Source organism: Barbus barbus (genome assembly GCF_936440315.1).
Source record: "Barbus barbus genome assembly, chromosome: 5".
Taxonomy (NCBI): Eukaryota; Metazoa; Chordata; class Actinopteri; order Cypriniformes; family Cyprinidae; genus Barbus; species Barbus barbus.
In genome coordinates this window covers 14,146,128-14,163,775 of record NC_136733.1, presented here as the reverse complement: position 1 = coordinate 14,163,775, position 17,648 = coordinate 14,146,128, and the positions used below count along the sequence as shown (strand labels likewise).

Below are 17,648 nucleotides of genomic sequence, written 5' to 3'. Positions count from 1 at the left end.
TTGCTGTATTTTTATTAAAATAAAATGCAGCCTCGGTGAGCATAAGAGTCTTCTTAAAAAAAATAAAACAATTTCAAAACATCTTAACTTTTAAATGGTAGTGCATACTGCAAATTTTCTGTATGCATAAAATATCTGTACGACCTACTACATTTGCCAAAATGTACAGTTTACAACAAAGCGCATTGTGCACAATATTCTGCAATGCACATACAGGTGACCCTAAAACTACCAAATAAGGACATGTTGACTTCAAGTCAATGTCTCTTAACTAATCTTTACGGACTTCAAGAACACAAATCTGTCTTAGTAGAAGGAAATTATTCTAAACAAGTTTTAAGTCAAAAGATTTCACCTGAAATATTACCTAGTGAAAAGTTCAAAAGAGTAATTGACAGGCCAGGTTAAGCAAATGAGGGCTTTTGTTTTTTTGTGAGTAGTGTTGTAATATTTGGGCTACATTTCTTCTGTAGCAGCAGGAAGCTGGAATACCTCAGTGATCCTCACGGCATTCATAACATGGGGGTCTGTCTCCTGCTTCAGGTGCTTCTGCAGTGTTAACCAGGCTGTGTTCCTCAAACCATCCTGAAGCGTGATCCTGCGGCTGATCTGTGCCAAACCCTGAACCACACTGTACAGCAGCCTCCATGTGTCTTCTTGCGCTACACACACGTGTGTATGTGCTTTACTTTCAATATATGATAAAAGACTAGTGGCCCCAAAAAGTATTTGGACACACTATTTTTGCTAATACTTTTAGTATTATCCATTAGTCGTGGCCTACTGGATAGAGAGTTGGACTTGTAACCCGAAGGTCGTGGGTTTGAGTCTCAGGTCCAGCAGGGATTGTAGGTGGGGGGAGTAAATAACCAACACTCTCTCCACCCTCAATACCACGACTGAGGTGAGACCCTTGAGCAAGGCACCGAACCCCCAACTGCTCCCCGGGTGCTGCAGCATTGGCTGCCCACTGCTGCACTGTGTGCACTTGGATGGGTTAAATGCAGAGCACAAATTCCGAGTATGGGTCACCATACTTGGCCACACACCACTTCCCTTTCCTTTCCCTTTCCCTAGTAGATGTATGAAATCAGTTCTCCTACAGGTGTAGCTCAACACATTAATTACAAATATGACCCCCCATTTGACAACCAGAAAGTGTCTCAATTCTTTTATCATTTAAAATCTTACTTTTATGTGACCTAATAATTTTTGGAAGCCACTGTACATAAACTGTCAAAGAGAATAGACAGAATTGTCCACAAACCCTTCTGAGTTTTGATTCTAGTCTCATGTAGAGGTTGTATGCAGATCTTTCTTTTTAAAGCATTGTTTTCGCAAGGTTACAAGTCCTCCAGAACGTCTGCGCTGAGTAGAGTTTGTCTGTCCACTAAGGGCTGTTTTCTTAATGTCAGCACAGTAGCTGTTTTGGCAAATGTCGATCAAAATTGAGCAGTAAATGTGCTCCAACTGCCACGGCCAGGATGCTTTCTGCGATGTCATTTCCTGTGTTAACAAAATACACAAAAACTAAATAATTCACACAATGAGAATTAATGACTCAAATTATTATAGATTTATTTAGAACCGTTCTGGGTGTGAATTTTGAGTAGGATAATTCAATAAAAATTTTAATTCTCTTTCTTTTCAGTTCTGTTATTCTCATTCACAAAATTCTGTCATTTACCTCTTTTGGCAAAAACTATATTACTGTGCAATTCTTGAACACATTTACATGTATAATGTCTTCTACGATGAAGTTTTCCATTAGGTTTTTCACTGAACGTCAGTCTTTGGATTTCCAAATAGAATAATTTCCTTTATGTTCCTGAAGTCCGCAAATATTAATAAGAGACACTGAGTCAACTTGTCCATTTGTGGTAGTTCTAAGGTCATCTGTGTGCTGAACTGCAAGGGCAAGTGCATTGCATTTTGAGATACTGTGAACAATGTGCTTTGTTGTAATCTGCACATTTTGGCAAATGTAGTAGGTTATACAGGTATTTCATGTATAAAGAATATTTGCAGTATAGTTGTCACGGTGCACACACGAGGGAGGAACAAGGAGACGAGGATGTAAACTCAAAACACAGTCTTTACTGGACATCAAGACATGGCAGGACAAGGCAAGGCTGACACAGACAGGAACACCGGGGAGTAACGAGTAGACCAGACAAAATCTAACTGAACAGGCAGGAACTTAAATACACACGCTAATGAGACAAACACACCTGAACAGAATGAACTAATAAGTCACATGAAACAAGGACAGGAAACAAACCAAATATGGACACAAGGGGCAGGAACACATGACACACACGACAGAACCCTGACAATAGTCTACCATTGTTGTTTTATTTCTCAATTTATATTCATTTTGATATTGTTTTGGGGTGCAAAAAGTCAAAAATACCATGGAGATAAAACATAAAAAACATAAATCATAATAAAGAATGTATTACTTAACCTTATCTTGTTTAGTTTGGCATAATATTGTATTATTTCTCAGGAAAATATTTTCACAAAACTACTTCACTGCATATTAATATTTGAAAAACTAGATTAAAGTCATACAACTTTGAAATTTTGTCATTATCTGTATCTGAACCCAACTGATTTTCATTTATTCATTTGTCTGAACCATCCCTTTCAATCAGTGTTTCAATGTGTCTTTTTTTCATGCCTCTACTTTCTTATGCACCTGAGAACTTTCTTGTCTTTGGGTCATGTGAAGGTTCATAAGGCTCTGAAGGCACAGCATGTTAGATTTGGCAGCCTCTCCCAGAATCATCAGTCCTATCCCACAGTGGGCCCTGAGAAAAGAGAAGGTGAAAAAGGCTAATGTTACTGTGGGATTTAACCTAAAGCTCCACCTATAAGCTGGTTACATCACGTAAAAACCTGTGGAAAGCATCTCCCAAACACTAAACGCACCAGTCGTCATGTTGAAGTTTATCTCTCAGCAACATAAGCTGTTTGATCACTTGAGAGAGCTGAGTGCCATTGTTTTGCACACAGTGATAGCTGAGAAGGCAGTGCCATAGTATCTGGTTAACACCATGCTCCTGTGCTTCCGCAGAGACCTGTCAATCAAAGAGTTTTCACTTCAGTGAATCATTCAGCACTCCCTTTCTGATATAGCTGACCCAGCCTTCAAACCTGCACTGAACTGTCGTGGGGAAGTTTGAGAGTACACAGATCCTCCCCGACGTACAGCATCAAGTGAACGGCAAATAACATGTTGGGGAACTCTTGGTAGCGTGCCTCACATTTTAACAGCCCTGTCAACAGATGAAGACAGCTGTTAACTTTATGTGCATTCCACTGATTCTTGAGGCATGTCCTACAATTTTACTTGCCATTAGTTTTGACAGAAGCAACATTTATACTTTGAAAACACCTGTCATGAGATCATAACTCAATAATTCTTTCTGACAAAATATTAAATGTTATGTCATATAACATATTTAGGAAAGTCCGTTACTGCCGTCTAAGAAAAACAATCATTGTGAATCATCTGTAAACCAACTATGAATAAAAAGTCCTTATTATAAGACAAAAAAATCAAAATTCTGATATTAAAAGTAATTATGACTTAGTATTTCACATTTTTATTCCATAATTACAAATTTTGTCATACTTATGACATTTTATGTCAATTTTTACATCAAAATGTAGGGTTTTTATCTCGTAATTATGACTTAATATCTTAAAAAATCAACTTGTATGCCATAATTTTGGCTTTTTAGTGAATCACTGATTTTTGATATTTTGAAGTAGTGTTTGACCTTAGACTGTCTCAGACCTTTTAAGCTGTGAAGATAGATGCTGCTTGGCTGATGTCCTTTCAAATTACCAGTCAGTTTAAAGATGAACAGCCTCAGAGAGACTAAATAACCAAGCTGTAAAAAATAAATATATAAATAATAAGAGTGAAACAGTCAGCAGACCTTTTATATGAAAAGGAAGATATATTGGCTAAATAAGGACTGATATATAGATAATTCTGTAATTACATAGAGAAATATTTTATGACAGAAAATGCGTTGCTTGTGTTTAGTAAGAAAATATCTGAAAACATTTATAATAATAAATAATAATGAATAAATGAAAAGTGTCTGCAAGTGCAGAATGAGTTTAGAGATGTTATAGTGTGTTGGCATGTACCTGCAGCATCTTCATCTCGTAAGAACATGGCTGGTCCAAAAGAGTTGTTTCAGAGCACAGGAAATACTGGGCTGACTCTGCCGGGTGGAACAGCACAGGGATCTGATCTGCGTAAGCAGGTGCATGGTCAAGTGACACGACCAGGACATCCAAAGAATCTAGGAGAAATCATGAGCATCATCTGTCGTTTTTCCACTAACCAAAAAATACCATGGCAATAAGTTTTTGGAAATAAATGTACCATAATATTCTTAGAAGTACTATGTGTGAATATTGTAATTATTCAGTCTTATGGCATATAAAATAAAACAAATTAGTATTTTTATATGCCATAAGACTGAATAATTACAATATTCACACAAGGTACTTCTAAGAAGAAGAAGAACTTCTGAGTACTGCAGTCAACACATGGAGAGTCTCTGTGTCTCTTCTGGAGCCAATTGTAACGGATGATTCATTTGTAAAAATAGAAGCTGTCAGTCTCTGCAAGTCATTGACACACCATTTCCAACTTTTCCATTGCACAAGCTCAGCAGGAGAAGCTGTGTCCAGGCCCCGGGGAGATCAACATGTTTGCCTTCACCTCCAGATGTGAATCCTGCACGACGCTGAGGAGTCGAGCGTTTTAATCAATGGAGATTTGTCTCCACCTTGTGACTGGGGAGAGTAATGTCTATTTATTACAATTTAGAAGTTATTTTCGAGGGTTTTTCCTAATTTAATACATCTCCATATTGAAGCCTTATTTCTAAAACAATCCAAACCGAGGGAACAATTAAGGAAGCATGTTTAGCCTAATACCTTGCATCGACTAAGAAACTGCTTTGCAAGATTTTCATACTGTTCCTGCTCTTTGCAGCCTTGTGCTTGATTGTATTTTTAAACGAAGCCTTCTGTTGTTAAGACGTCAGTAAAGATAGTTTGCGGTTCGATATTCAGATTTCTTTTGGCTATAAATACGCAGTGCGCTGTCATAGACATGCAAATAATAGGCCTACTGCATATCATTCTCCATGATTTGTGAATTCATATGAGTGTCCTCCGGGCCGAAATCTGTTTTTTTTTTTTTTTTCCGAAGGGACCCTTAATTTTATAATGGCTATTGCTCCAAAAATTGGACACTTGGAAGACTGAAACCGGTGTCATCTTCACCAGCTTGATCTGTGAATTTTTTCACAGAAAAGTTTTTGTCCACAGACCCCTTGGTAAGTCCGCTATAAGGAAAGTGAAAGACAGGCGTTCTTCATGTTTAAACTTCTACTGCCAACAAACACGAGTTCAAATTGTGAAAACTTTACCTAAATATAGGCAAATGCTGTATATGTTATTTAAGGAAATATAGCAATTGTTATTTTTACATTTTTTGTATGTTTTTTTAAAATGTATCTAAAATGTACAAATATATTTTCAAAGATATACCAATTTGGGTCAGCTGACCCTTCTCTGAGTCATGTACATCACTATTCTGATCTGTTTCTATAAAATACGGCAAATGTCATAGTGTCAGCTTAATAATAATAATTTTAATAACAATGATATACATTTTAATGGACGAATATACCATTTTTCGTTGTTTCCTTTTGGCTTTCGCAGCAAAAAAATAATTAGTAATTAATTTTTCTAGATACCTTCTGACACCGGTGGCATTTCTAGCAGTATCAGTTTCTTCGGCCCTTTTTTTGGAACGCTTTTTGAAATCCTCTTGTTGAGACTGAGACACTATTCCTAAATAATGTTTGATAGGAGTTTTGAGTAAGTTATAGGCATCTTGACTGGTTCGGCAGTCTCTCACAATACAAAAGTCCACACTGTCAGGGACGGCGAAATGTTGCTATGGTTACATTGTCAACAAAATTGCTTCATGAATACATTGTAATACATGCATATATCTGCATATCAACTTTTAAAGCTGAATTAATTGCGGTGCACAATGAGATAAAACGTAATTGATAGGTCTTTTTTTCATATTTACTTTTTATCTCATAGTTTAGCCCTTTTTATTTAATAATATCAACTCAAAGGCATGATAGGCGAGGCTTTGCGACATAGCGCCGCTGGTGTAGTGGTATCATGCAAGATTCCCATTCTTGCGACCCGGGTTCGATTCCCGGGCGGCGCACTTCTTTTTGTCTGTGAATCTAAACATTTCAGTGCATTTCTCTACTTTCTAACTGTTATTGTCTTATAAACACTGCAAATACTGTTCATAAAGTACTGTTTAATGTACTGTACAGCATTTTCAAAGCTTATTTTCTCTGCGCTTTGTAGTTCGTACGCGCATGCGCGCTTGCATTTCCGGTCCGGTTCCTCCGCCATCTTATGTCTCCTTTCCATTGTTCATAACTAGAGTCAGCCGAGGCGGCATTTCACATTTACTCTCATTATAGCAGGTTTGGCGGAGAACATAGAGGGTAACTACACTGGAAAGAGCGAGACGCAGGCGGAACTCGAGATCATCTCAGCATCTACACTAGAGGATTTTCTCTCAGGGTTCGGTGTCTTAATTCAATCGGAAAATATGATGGACGACGAGCAACCCAAGACCCTGTATGTATTTATTAACACTTCAGACAGCCAACTTCATATCAGATAAACTCATTCCTGTCGTATCTCGTTAAAAACACTTTCCGATTAGTCACTTCGCTTGTTTGTAACGTTAGTTGCTAACAGTCTTGAGTGTGACGCTAAGGGAACTAACGCACAACCACAAAGCAGACGTGTACATTGTGTGCCTTAAACAAAAGCTGCTGGAATGAAAGATCTTCGTTATATTTGTCGCCGAAGACCGTTAGACAAAGGACAGTCGTGTGGTTTCAAAAGCGTTTCGTACCCCATGTGCTAGTTGAGTTGATTTGGATAATTGCAGCAGGCCTGTCGAGGCCACAGCAGGGCCGCACACACACACACACACACACACTGCTGTTTGTGTTTGAGTGTGTGTGAAGTTGCCTTGTACTAAACGGTACTGAAAGCTCATTGTCGTTACAGCATTGCTAGACAAAGAGCCAGTCTAGTGTATTCACTCACGTATGTACAACACTTCGCTTCTATAACTGCTGCATGCTTATACAATTGACACGCAAACATCTGTAAATACATATTGTAAATGTGAAAATTGCGAATATTTTGGTCATAGCAGACTTCTCAGTGGAGAGCTTTTGTTGCTGGCTGTGTGCTCGGTTTTCTCATCTTTTTGTTTCAAACCTGTATACACGACAATAAGCAGCTCATTGCCGGATGACTAATGAGGCTTTTTAAGGTTAAGTAACGGCCCGTGGCTCCTCATGTCTACCCAAGTCCTTTATAATGTAAATTAGTTGGATCACTGCAACTCAGGTACTTGAAGATGGCACAGATAGCGTGTATGGACGCCTATAATTAGTGTATCAAATTATAGATTCAAATACATGTTTCTTCTATTTAGCAAGGCACTCATTGTTATTTGCTTATACATTTTTTTTTTTTGTCCAGCTATGTAGGAAACCTGTCACGGGATGTGACTGAGGCCCTTATAATGCAGCTCTTTGGTCAAATTGGCCCCTGCAAGAGCTGTAAAATGATTGTGGATGTGAGTATATCTATCTAATTTGTGTATATATATGTGTATATATATATATATATATATATATATATATATATATATATATATATATATATATATATATATATATATATGCGCAAGATATTTCCCCTGAAGTGTATATACAATGTACTACAACTTTTGCCTCTGTAACTTTTTATTAGTATCTTAAAAGATCTATATATTTTTAGCTTTATTATTTAGGTTTATTTACAAGGTTTCTTGCACCAGTAACTTTGTCATTAAGATCTCCCACCCAGTCTGAAAAGGCTTTTATCTGCTACTTTAAACTCTAAATTTGCAACAAGAATTGTGAAGATATACACCATTTGATATGAGTTGCTTTTGTCTAATTGACTCATTTGCCTTTAGACGGCAGGTAACGATCCATACTGCTTTGTGGAGTTCTTCGAGCATAGGCACGCAGCGGCCTCCCTCGCAGCTATGAATGGGCGTAAAATAATGGGTAAGGTAAGCTATCGTATCTACAGGGTGAGTTGGGCTGGGACGGGGGGTGGGACAGTTTAGATTTTCTGCAGGCTTTTAGCGAAGTAGACTTGAGTCTGAAGTCAACGTTAGCCTGGATGTGCAATGTGAACTGAGAGGAAGATTTTGACATTTTTCATGTTCAGGCCATGATTAGTGCGGATGTTTTTGTATTTCCATTGTTGGATGTAGTGCTTCTTTGAAATGCTAAATCCTTTTATACTAAAGTTCAGACAGGAAATGTAAAGCTGATTTCTCAACCATTACCACTTTTTTTATGGTACAGAACTTATAGCCATGTCACCTCTATAACATTTATTATTTTTTTATTAGGCATATACTTTATTTTTGTCATATACTTTACCATTTAAAAGTTTTGTAAGATTTTTAAAATGTTTTTGTAAGAAATCTCTTATGCTTGCTTAAGCAGCATTTATTAGTTAAAACAATGATACTGAAATATGACTACAAATAAAATGTTAATTTTAATATATTTTAAAGTGTAATGTGTTCTTGTAATGGTAAAGCTGAATTTTCAGCAGCCATTGCTCCAGACTACAGTGTCACATGATCCTTCAGAAATATTTTTTATCAGCATTAGAAAGAAACCGCTGCTTATTATTTGTTAACTGTAATAAATTAACAAGTAAATGTTTTCTTTTGAATTTTCTATTCAAAGAGACTGTAATTAAAAACAAAAATAACTTACTGACCCCAAACTTCAAAAGAGTAGTGTATATCGTAAATTACCCCTTCATATACCTAGAATTTGATTCTAGAACAAGATTATTTGAGTCAAATTATTAAGCCTTATGCCTATTCAGTGCAAAATATTTTATCCTCAACAGGTAATGAAGGACTGTTTGAGGAGTAATACAAGTTGGTAAATTCACTTGTTTTGTAAGTCCCTTCTTATTTGGACCTTTTTGCTACGAAGATTTCTTTTTTTTTTTTTTTTTTTCTTTTTTTTGCCTGTTCAAATGAGTTTTCACTTGGACAGTGGAGTGTAAATTTAGTATCGTCAGGTCTCCCTCCTCTCTGCTGTACATTCAGACCTCTATAGTATTAAGGAAAGTTATTTATTAATGGATAAGTAGAGAGCAGCAGCTTGACCATGTCTGTATCATTTCTAATCTTTCAATTTTTTCCCCCTCCCTATACCCCTCTGTCACAGGAGGTAAAGGTCAACTGGGCTACATCACCAAGCAGCCAGAAAAAAGACACAAGCAGTGAGTTCCATCTTCAATTAGTGCCTATAATCTTAAAAAGGCCAAATATTCCCTGATTAATAGACCTGGCGCATACATTATACTCACTGAATGTCTGAATTGTTACATGAGGTATCAATCCAATTAAATCGTGCCTGGTATCCTTTAGATCACTTCCATGTTTTTGTTGGAGACCTCAGTCCAGAAATCACCACTGATGACATCAGAGCTGCCTTTGCACCTTTTGGGAGGATATCGTAAGTGAAATGACATGATGCATTTTGAAAAAAAATATTTATTTAATTTTTTTCAGTGAGTTGCATTCCAATACTTCATTAGGCCTGTTTAAAGACTAACAAAGCCAGTCACGTGTAAGGTCATGTAAAAGCATTTTCACTTTTTTATCGAGGAGCGTTCATGCATTGATGATGCAAAAACACATCAACACACCTAGGTTTTTGCCCATTGCCCCACTTTTGAGTTTGCATGTATAGAATAATTGTCATTTATTAAATATGCACGTGATTATTTGTTTCGCTAAATAGTCTAGGATTATTTCAAATCTCATGTAACTGTTTCTGGTCCTTTTTTGCTCCCCATTTGAATACTCGAAGTGCCCCTGTTATGGGTAATGAAAGGTTCATATTTTGGTTTTAGGAGTCCCCAACACCAGGTTGTCATGCATGCAAGGTCAAAAAAGACTTTCGTTGCCTTATATGCATTTATTTTTACTAGGGCTGGGCGATATTAGCAAAAAACTCATCTCTACACGTCACATTTATTGTCCAACTACAAATATTTCAGCAAGTTGTATATTTTAGTCAGTTATTGCGCATCTATTTCATTGAGCTCCGTCTGTTCTAAATGAAGTCTGAAGTTTAACGGAGAATCGCAAAGCAAAAGCTCATGCACTTCTGACAGCAAAATGGAAATGTTTCCATGGCTTTTTAACATTTACAGATGGAGAATATACCTGTGAAATGTAAGTTATGCATTAAGGAAAACGGCACATCTCAAACACGTTAAACAGCGCGAGTAGCATCTGTCAGCCTCACACGCAGCCTTTGTCAGAGCCGCTTTAAACTGAAGCTATAAACTATAGGCTACTATATTTTGCGAGTTTTTTTTAAAGCCCTTCATATAAAGCTTGTCACATGTTTAGAACAAATTGTATTATGCACTTTCTCTGCAGCAGTTCAGTCTGTGTCCTCCCTAGATATTTTTTCAGATGCGCTTGTATCGAACTACTGTATATCAATATTAACGGTATTGCTTCTTACTGTATCACTTATAAAAAATATATCGATATATTATACAAACTTGATATACCGCCCTGCCCTAATTTCCACCTTACTTGCTCAACGACTCATTTTTCCAAACCCCTCCTTTGCATGACGAAATGAAAATGAGACCAATCACCACAGATTAGCATCATGCCTGTAATGCCTGAGAAAGCAGTGTTTGTGAGCTCAGTGCTGCTTTGTGTACAGCGTTACCATTCCAAAAGCAGCACCTAGTGGCAAAGAATGAATTAGCATTTTCATTCAGACCAACAAGTGGGTGGGCAATATGCTAATGTTTCATGTTGACATCAACATGAAATGGCTTGGGATTTGTTTTAAAAATGACTTGTTTCAATGACCCAGAGTAGGGGTGTGCGATATGCCGATTTTTGATCGTGGACGATAAATGTCTCCACAATCTGCTTTTGGAGAAATATCGTAGTATCGCGCTACAGCGCACATTCTATCAGCTGCTGTTCTGGCGCCGCCATATCAATATCTACTGTACAACGCCACGTACATTCACATCAGTGTCAACTCAGCGGCAGAGTTACTCTTACGAAGCACTGCACTTATTCTCAATCACATTGTACCTGAAAATAAAGCACTGTTTGTTTTATTTGCATATTATGTGTATTTTAATGTGTATCTTTGTTCTTAATTTTTAATAACAAATATAAAATACTGAAAGATTTTTCTTTGCCACTTTGGCCTAAATATCCACCATTCTTTTTAATATTTTGTTACCTTGAAAGGCTTTGTCTTTATAATAGGGAAATTAGCTTGGCTGTACTGCTCAGACAAAATAGTAAAACCAACATGACAAAGAATCGTGATGAAATCATGATATTTCTAAAAAAATTGTGGTGATATATTTTTGCCATATCGCCCACCCCTAACCCAGAGTCGACTCTTTCTTTTGAGAGACAATAACTTTATACACGGCGCACTTTCAGATTTAAAATGTTGCAGGATGTTCTCATTCACTTAGAGCTGTTACACACTGCATGAAAGGTTTTTTTTCAAAAATCCATAATATGGGCACTTTAAAATGGGTTTTTGCAATGAGTAGTTTTTCCATTGTGTAGCAGTGTTAACATTTGTTGACTTTAGCTTCAGAAATGTGTTTACAAGTCTCAAAGGATTTCGGATTGTTTTTTTTTCCACTGTTAAAATAGCACATTGGAGTTTAAGTTGTCTGTCTATTCTCAACACGCCCAACTTTTTTTTTGCTATTTTCTTAGAGATGCGCGTGTAGTCAAAGACATGGCAACGGGGAAGTCAAAAGGCTATGGCTTTGTTTCATTCTTCAACAAATGGGTGAGTCATGATCCCAACATCAGGAAATGCAGGTTTTTAACTAAGGGTGGGGAACATCTGCATTTGAATACTTATCCCAGAAGCTTCTGTTGTGGCTATGTGCTGATGTTCCTGTTGTGCTGGTTATTGGCAGGATGCAGAGAATGCCATTCAGCAAATGGGAGGTCAGTGGTTGGGCGGCAGGCAGATCAGGACTAACTGGGCTACAAGAAAACCCCCAGCACCTAAAGCAACCTATGAAAGTGAGTATTCGTATGCGTTTGAAGACTTCTCCACTACTTTTAATCAAGAGATAACCCTGGTCTGTTTCTAGCTGCCATCATGAAATTGTAATCTAAGCCATGCTAAAAGTTCTGTCAAACTAGAAAATACTGCTATTTACTCTCACCTTTATTTCAAACATTTATTAACTTTGTAGACTAAATATTTTTTGTAAAAGTTTTGCAGAACATCTATCATAATAGTAACTCAGACTGTTGAGCTCCAAGAATAAGCAAATCATTATAAATGCTGGATTTATTTTCTCGTTTATGTTCCACGTTTTTTTCCCACACAAAGTTTTGCTTAATCGAAGTCATTATTTACTAAAAGTCACATTTCATTCGACTCAAATATGGCATGTCAAGTCTTGTCGCACTGGTTTAACCTTAATGATAGGACTTGCAGGAACATGTTTGGCATCAATAATCCTGGTTCAGTGTGTCTGGATACAAGTGACGACCACAGCGAAATGTACCTCAGCTTTGAAAAACTTCCAAAAAATGTTTTTAATAAATCAATGACGACAACTTTTAAATTGTGTATGAACCTTAAAATGAATACATGGGCCCATCAGTTGATCAGCATTTCATTAATTTCACAGCAAATGCCAAGCACTTGTCGTTTGATGAGGTGGTGAACCAGTCCAGCCCCAGCAACTGCACTGTGTATTGTGGCGGAGTCACTACAGGCCTTACAGGTTAGTGTTTGCTGCCTTTTGAAAATCTTATTTTGTGCTCTGTGTAACCGTTTTGAATTCAAAGTTATGCTAATGGAAAGTCATTTTTGTAATGTGCTTCACTTCTTTTCTCTGAAGAACAACTCATGAGACAGACTTTTTCCCCATTTGGTCAAATCATGGAAATTCGAGTATTTCCAGACAAAGGCTACTCGTTTGTGAGGTATGTTAATGTTATTAAAGTAAAACGTGGTGGTTACAGGTCCTAATGGTGGTGGCTGATGTAACGCTGTTTATCTCTGCAGGTTCAACTCTCACGAAAGTGCAGCTCATGCGATAGTGTCTGTTAATGGCACATCCATAGAAGGTCACATAGTGAAATGTTACTGGGGTAAAGAGACTACAGACATGGTGAGCCCCATGCAGCAGGTGCAGGTACCCCAGGTAAGGAGTATTATGTTTCCATCCCGTTTTATTGTTAAAAAAAAAAAAAGTTTAGAAAGTTTCCTGAAAATAAGAAGTCATGGGCACATGTTCTGATTTTATAGCAGAACAAAGTTGGTTTTGCTGCACAACCATATGGCCAGTGGGGACAGTGGTACGGCAACGCACAACAAATTAGTCAGTACGTCCCTAACGGCTGGCAGGTACCCACTTACAGCGTGTACGGACAGGCCTGGAACCAGCAGGGCTTCAAGTAAGTCTACAGCTCAACCTACCTCCATTTTGCTTAACTTCAAAAGGCTACTTTATTATAGTCCGATTTACTGGTTTAATTAATAGTAGTAATATTAAACATCTTTGTTACTGTTGGGTAAAATGGTGTGAGTACTTTTCGCTTCAGGAAAACCTGAAAATAAAATCCTTAAATCAAATCATCATTTGTAGACACTTCAACAGTGAATACAATTAGTGGCTGACCAAAATTATTATTTTTTATTTCTTTTGATGGCCGATGCCAATATTTTAGGGACCACGGTGGCGTAGATATGCAGTACAATGTTCATAACTCATGCTGCAATGAGATCATGTCTATATAATAAAGTTTTTTATATATATATATATGTGTGTGTGTGTGTGTGTGTGTGTGTAAATATGTTAGTTCTATTCTTAGATTCTGATTGGTCAGCAGCGGTTTTATTCACGATACAGCACGTCTATGACCGCTTCACCCAACGGTTCTGTGTCACTGAGCAACCACCCTTAGCTACATAATATAATATAGCATTAAAACTGTTCCGTATATTAAGTATTTTGGCAAAACTTAATGTTATTTATTTATTGAAGTATGAGTGACCCCTGCTGGCGTTGCATCTTTAATTTTGAGACTCCACCTTCCCCCATCTAATAAACTCTTCTCATGCTGAGATATGTTGATGTGTGTGCGTGTCTGTCTGTGTGAAAGCCTACAGTTTCCGAAGTGAGGAGGGAATATTGCTGTATTTATTAGTTTTGTTGCAGGTATGGTTCTGTATGTGCATATGTCCATCAGTTTACACTGTAATGACGCTTGCAAACTTGCGTTGTGCTGCAAATCGTTAAAACTAAAAGACGGAAAACAGACATTTTCTCATTCTGAGAGATAAGCAGATGTATGTGTGAGAAAATATCTTATGGTGTTAAAAAATAAATGATACAGCCGATGATAAGCTATTCTCTGTTTTTATTTAAGCTCCATTAGATGAGGCATGTTCGGAACATTCTCTTGCAGCTTACTGTTGCTGTCAGGAACTATTTTTTAGCGGAAGGACTGCATTTAACCAACTTGCTTCAAAAAAGTAACATTTAAATACTTTTTAATTTTTTTTTATTGTGTGGTACTGTTTTATAAAAGCAATAAGGTACTCGAGGCCGTGCTGTAACGTGAATAAATCACGGCTGAAGGGGTTGCAGGCACTCCGCTTTGTGTCGTGTGCGTAACTACACCCTTCAGCCGTGATTTATTCACGATACAGCACGGCCTCGAGAACCTTATTGCGCATTTATCCTTTTTTTTTTTTTTTTTTTTTTTCATGCATTTTATTTCTAAATTGTTTGTTTTAAAATTGTTATCCTTTTAACAACTTGCTGATTTTGTATTTTTTATTCTGATATTTTTTTTCACAAATAAAGGGAAATTGATAGACCATGTATTTAAATTAAATAATTCTGGGGCTAATAATTTGAGTGTCAGTATACTGTCAATATAAAAGTCCCACTTCTGACACTTCTTAGCCAAACAGAGCTCATCAGCCAGTACCTAAAATAAAAAAAAAACATTGCCAATGACTAAAAATTTCATGTGTAGCTCATACTTATTTGACCAGAAATTCTTTTGTGTGTGCACTGCAGTGTCTTTAAAAAAAGAGAAAATCCTTAAATCATTGTCCAAAATCTGTGGGAACTTTTCCTTTGCACACAAACAGTGTGGTTTAACCATTTATGCAGTGATAAATGGTTCAAATGAGGGATTTTATAGACACCACCAAACAAATTAGTGGAAAATGCGTGTAGACTCTGTGGTCAACATTTTCACTCATACATTTTTAGGTAAATGGGAGACTGTTGTCAGTTATTATGATCAAATAAAAGTATCTGCTAAATATCTTCTCTTCCAGCCATTAACAGCCGCTTTGTCTTGTAGTCACATACAGGCTGGTGCTGGGTGGCCCGGTGTGAGCGCCGTGAGTAACGGAGGCGTGGTGGAGCCTGCGCAAGGAGTCAACGGGACCGTGCTAGCCAACCAGTCCAGCATGGGCACTGCAGGATACCACACACACTGATGGAGCGACGGACAACTCTAGCACTCCACTGCAGCCACAGCAGGGATCTACACACGACCCCCACCCCATTCTTAAACACCCATCAAGATGCCTGGCCTGGGGAGGAGTGTGCCTTTTTTATTTTTTATTTTTTTTTTTTTTTTCCTCCCTGACCCTCACCATCCTCCATGTTATTTACCTTGAGTTTGAGACTGAGGCAGATCTTGCTCGTCATCGCGGGGTCTTGAGTTGCCCTACATTGGGATTAAACAACACACCCTGATACACATACGTATTCAGACACATTAACACACACCCACATAAATCCACAAGTCTTCGGCCTGGTGTCCGACTGACTTATTTGAAGAGGACTATGCCATTTTTAACTCAAAGTACTATACAAAGTACTTTTTCCATTTAGCTTTTTTTGATTTGTTTAGAGCAATTTCAGCTGCTGATTTTGTAATATATGAAGCTTTGCCTTTTTCTTTTTTGGACTTGTCATTTTAAAAGCAAAATTGTTTTGTTGAGGAGCGATGACACCAATGAATCGTGTGAAATGTTAACTTTTTTTTTTTTTTTTTTGTTTATAAAATGAATAAAATGGATGTCAACTGTTGTATTTTTTTAGTTAGACATTCAATTTCTCAAACTGAACCAATTGCAGGGATGACTGCCACATTTTTTTCCTTCAAGGCAGATGAATATTGCACAATATTAATACGTTTTCACAAGAATTTGATGTGACGCAAATTTTAGGTATTTTAAATTGTTTTGCATTCCACTTTTTTTTTTTGAGGGCTTAGAAGTACAGTATGCCATTCTGTATGTAAATAACCAAACAACTGTGTTCAACTGTTGGGACGCTATATAAAGATAATTCAGATGTTGATTATTGATGCTTGCTTGCTTTTTTTTTTTTCTTTTTCTTTTTTGTAGGTAGGTGGGAGGGACAATGGGTGGGAAATGGGTTTAGGGCTTCTTCGCAACTATCTTTCAGCATTAGCAGCTCTGTTAAAGGCTGGTCCATACGGTTTTAAGGATTCTTCCAGAGAACTCTTGGAGAAGAATTTGCTGTCTTGCGCTGCGACGAACGTTTTGTTAGAATTGCGATTAATTCTGTGTATAAAATCAAAATGTTGACACTTTTTTTTTTTTTTTAAATGAAGTATTTAGTATCAAGATGAGAAACCTGAATGGATCTGAATTTTGCATTGTTGCCCATTGGAGTTTTAAAAGGCCAGAACAATTGTGTTGCCTTATTTGAGTTGATTTCATTTGAAGAAACTGATGTTAATTAAACATAGGCAGTGCCTACGAATAAATTGAGACCTTGTGTTTTGAGGGATTTTTTAAAATAATGCTCATCCTATTATGTGTTCTTGCTTTGTCCCATTAAAATACAGATGCGAACCAACATTTGTCTGTCCTGTCTTTGAGCTAGATTGTCTTAACGTATTGGACTTGCTAATTAGAAAAATAATAATAAAAGCTTTATTTGGGGAAAAATGGGTAATAAGTGACAAATGAGGGAAGGTTGTAATTAATGGAACTAAGAAAAGTTTTTAGGTGCTTAGGTTAATGATAGGTTTATACATGAACTGTATTTATGTTATATGTTTATGTTGTATAGGTGTATTTTCAAATGGACGCATCTGGAACAAAGGTAAATCAAAATCTACATAACATTTTAAGTAGCAACAATAATTGATTGGTATGGTAAGACATTTCACATTTAAAAGAAAAACTCATGAGATATATTATTGTGTAATTGTTTTACATAGGTACTTTAAATGACCAAGAGTAAGTTCCCAAAGTCCAGAAAGGAAAACAAAGAACAAGCCAACGAAATTAGGGAGACCAAATTATTTTCCAAAATGTTACTGAGCTATTGACTTCAGTTCCCAGTATGCTTTTGATTGGTCG

The 17,648-nt window shown here is 37.0% G+C and overlaps 2 protein-coding genes across 3 annotated transcripts; one reads left to right on the top strand and one right to left on the bottom strand.

Moving 5' to 3' along the window:
- Positions 1 to 1,290: 1,290 nt before the first annotated feature.
- LOC306869442 (transmembrane protein 232-like) lies at positions 1,291 to 6,483 on the bottom strand (the record flags this gene model as incomplete). The annotated part of the gene is made up of 6 exons (XM_079416221.1): positions 1,291 to 1,491; positions 2,702 to 2,813; positions 2,935 to 3,083; positions 3,160 to 3,281; positions 4,670 to 4,775; positions 6,400 to 6,483. 6 exons carry the CDS (start codon positions 6,481 to 6,483, stop codon positions 1,291 to 1,293), a joined length of 774 nt encoding a protein of 257 aa, XP_079272347.1.
- LOC306870568 (cytotoxic granule associated RNA binding protein TIA1-like) lies at positions 6,473 to 17,137 on the top strand. 2 transcript variants are annotated; one of them, XR_013784275.1, is made up of 13 exons: positions 6,497 to 6,714; positions 7,639 to 7,735; positions 8,120 to 8,218; positions 9,408 to 9,462; positions 9,611 to 9,698; positions 11,969 to 12,044; positions 12,178 to 12,286; positions 12,907 to 13,002; positions 13,120 to 13,204; positions 13,287 to 13,425; positions 13,530 to 13,678; positions 14,654 to 14,759; positions 15,605 to 15,642. XR_013784275.1 is itself a non-coding variant. In XM_079417928.1 (12 exons), the coding sequence occupies exons 1-12, from the start codon at positions 6,686 to 6,688 to the stop codon at positions 15,741 to 15,743; spliced, it is 1,161 nt and encodes a 386-aa protein (XP_079274054.1). In that variant the 5' UTR covers positions 6,473 to 6,685; the 3' UTR covers positions 15,744 to 17,137. The 2 variants fall into 2 exon arrangements, 1 of the variants encoding a protein (XP_079274054.1); XM_079417928.1 differs by lacking the exon at positions 14,654 to 14,759 and having other exon boundaries at positions 6,473 to 6,714; positions 15,605 to 17,137.
- The last annotated feature ends 511 nt before the right edge of the window (positions 17,138 to 17,648 follow it).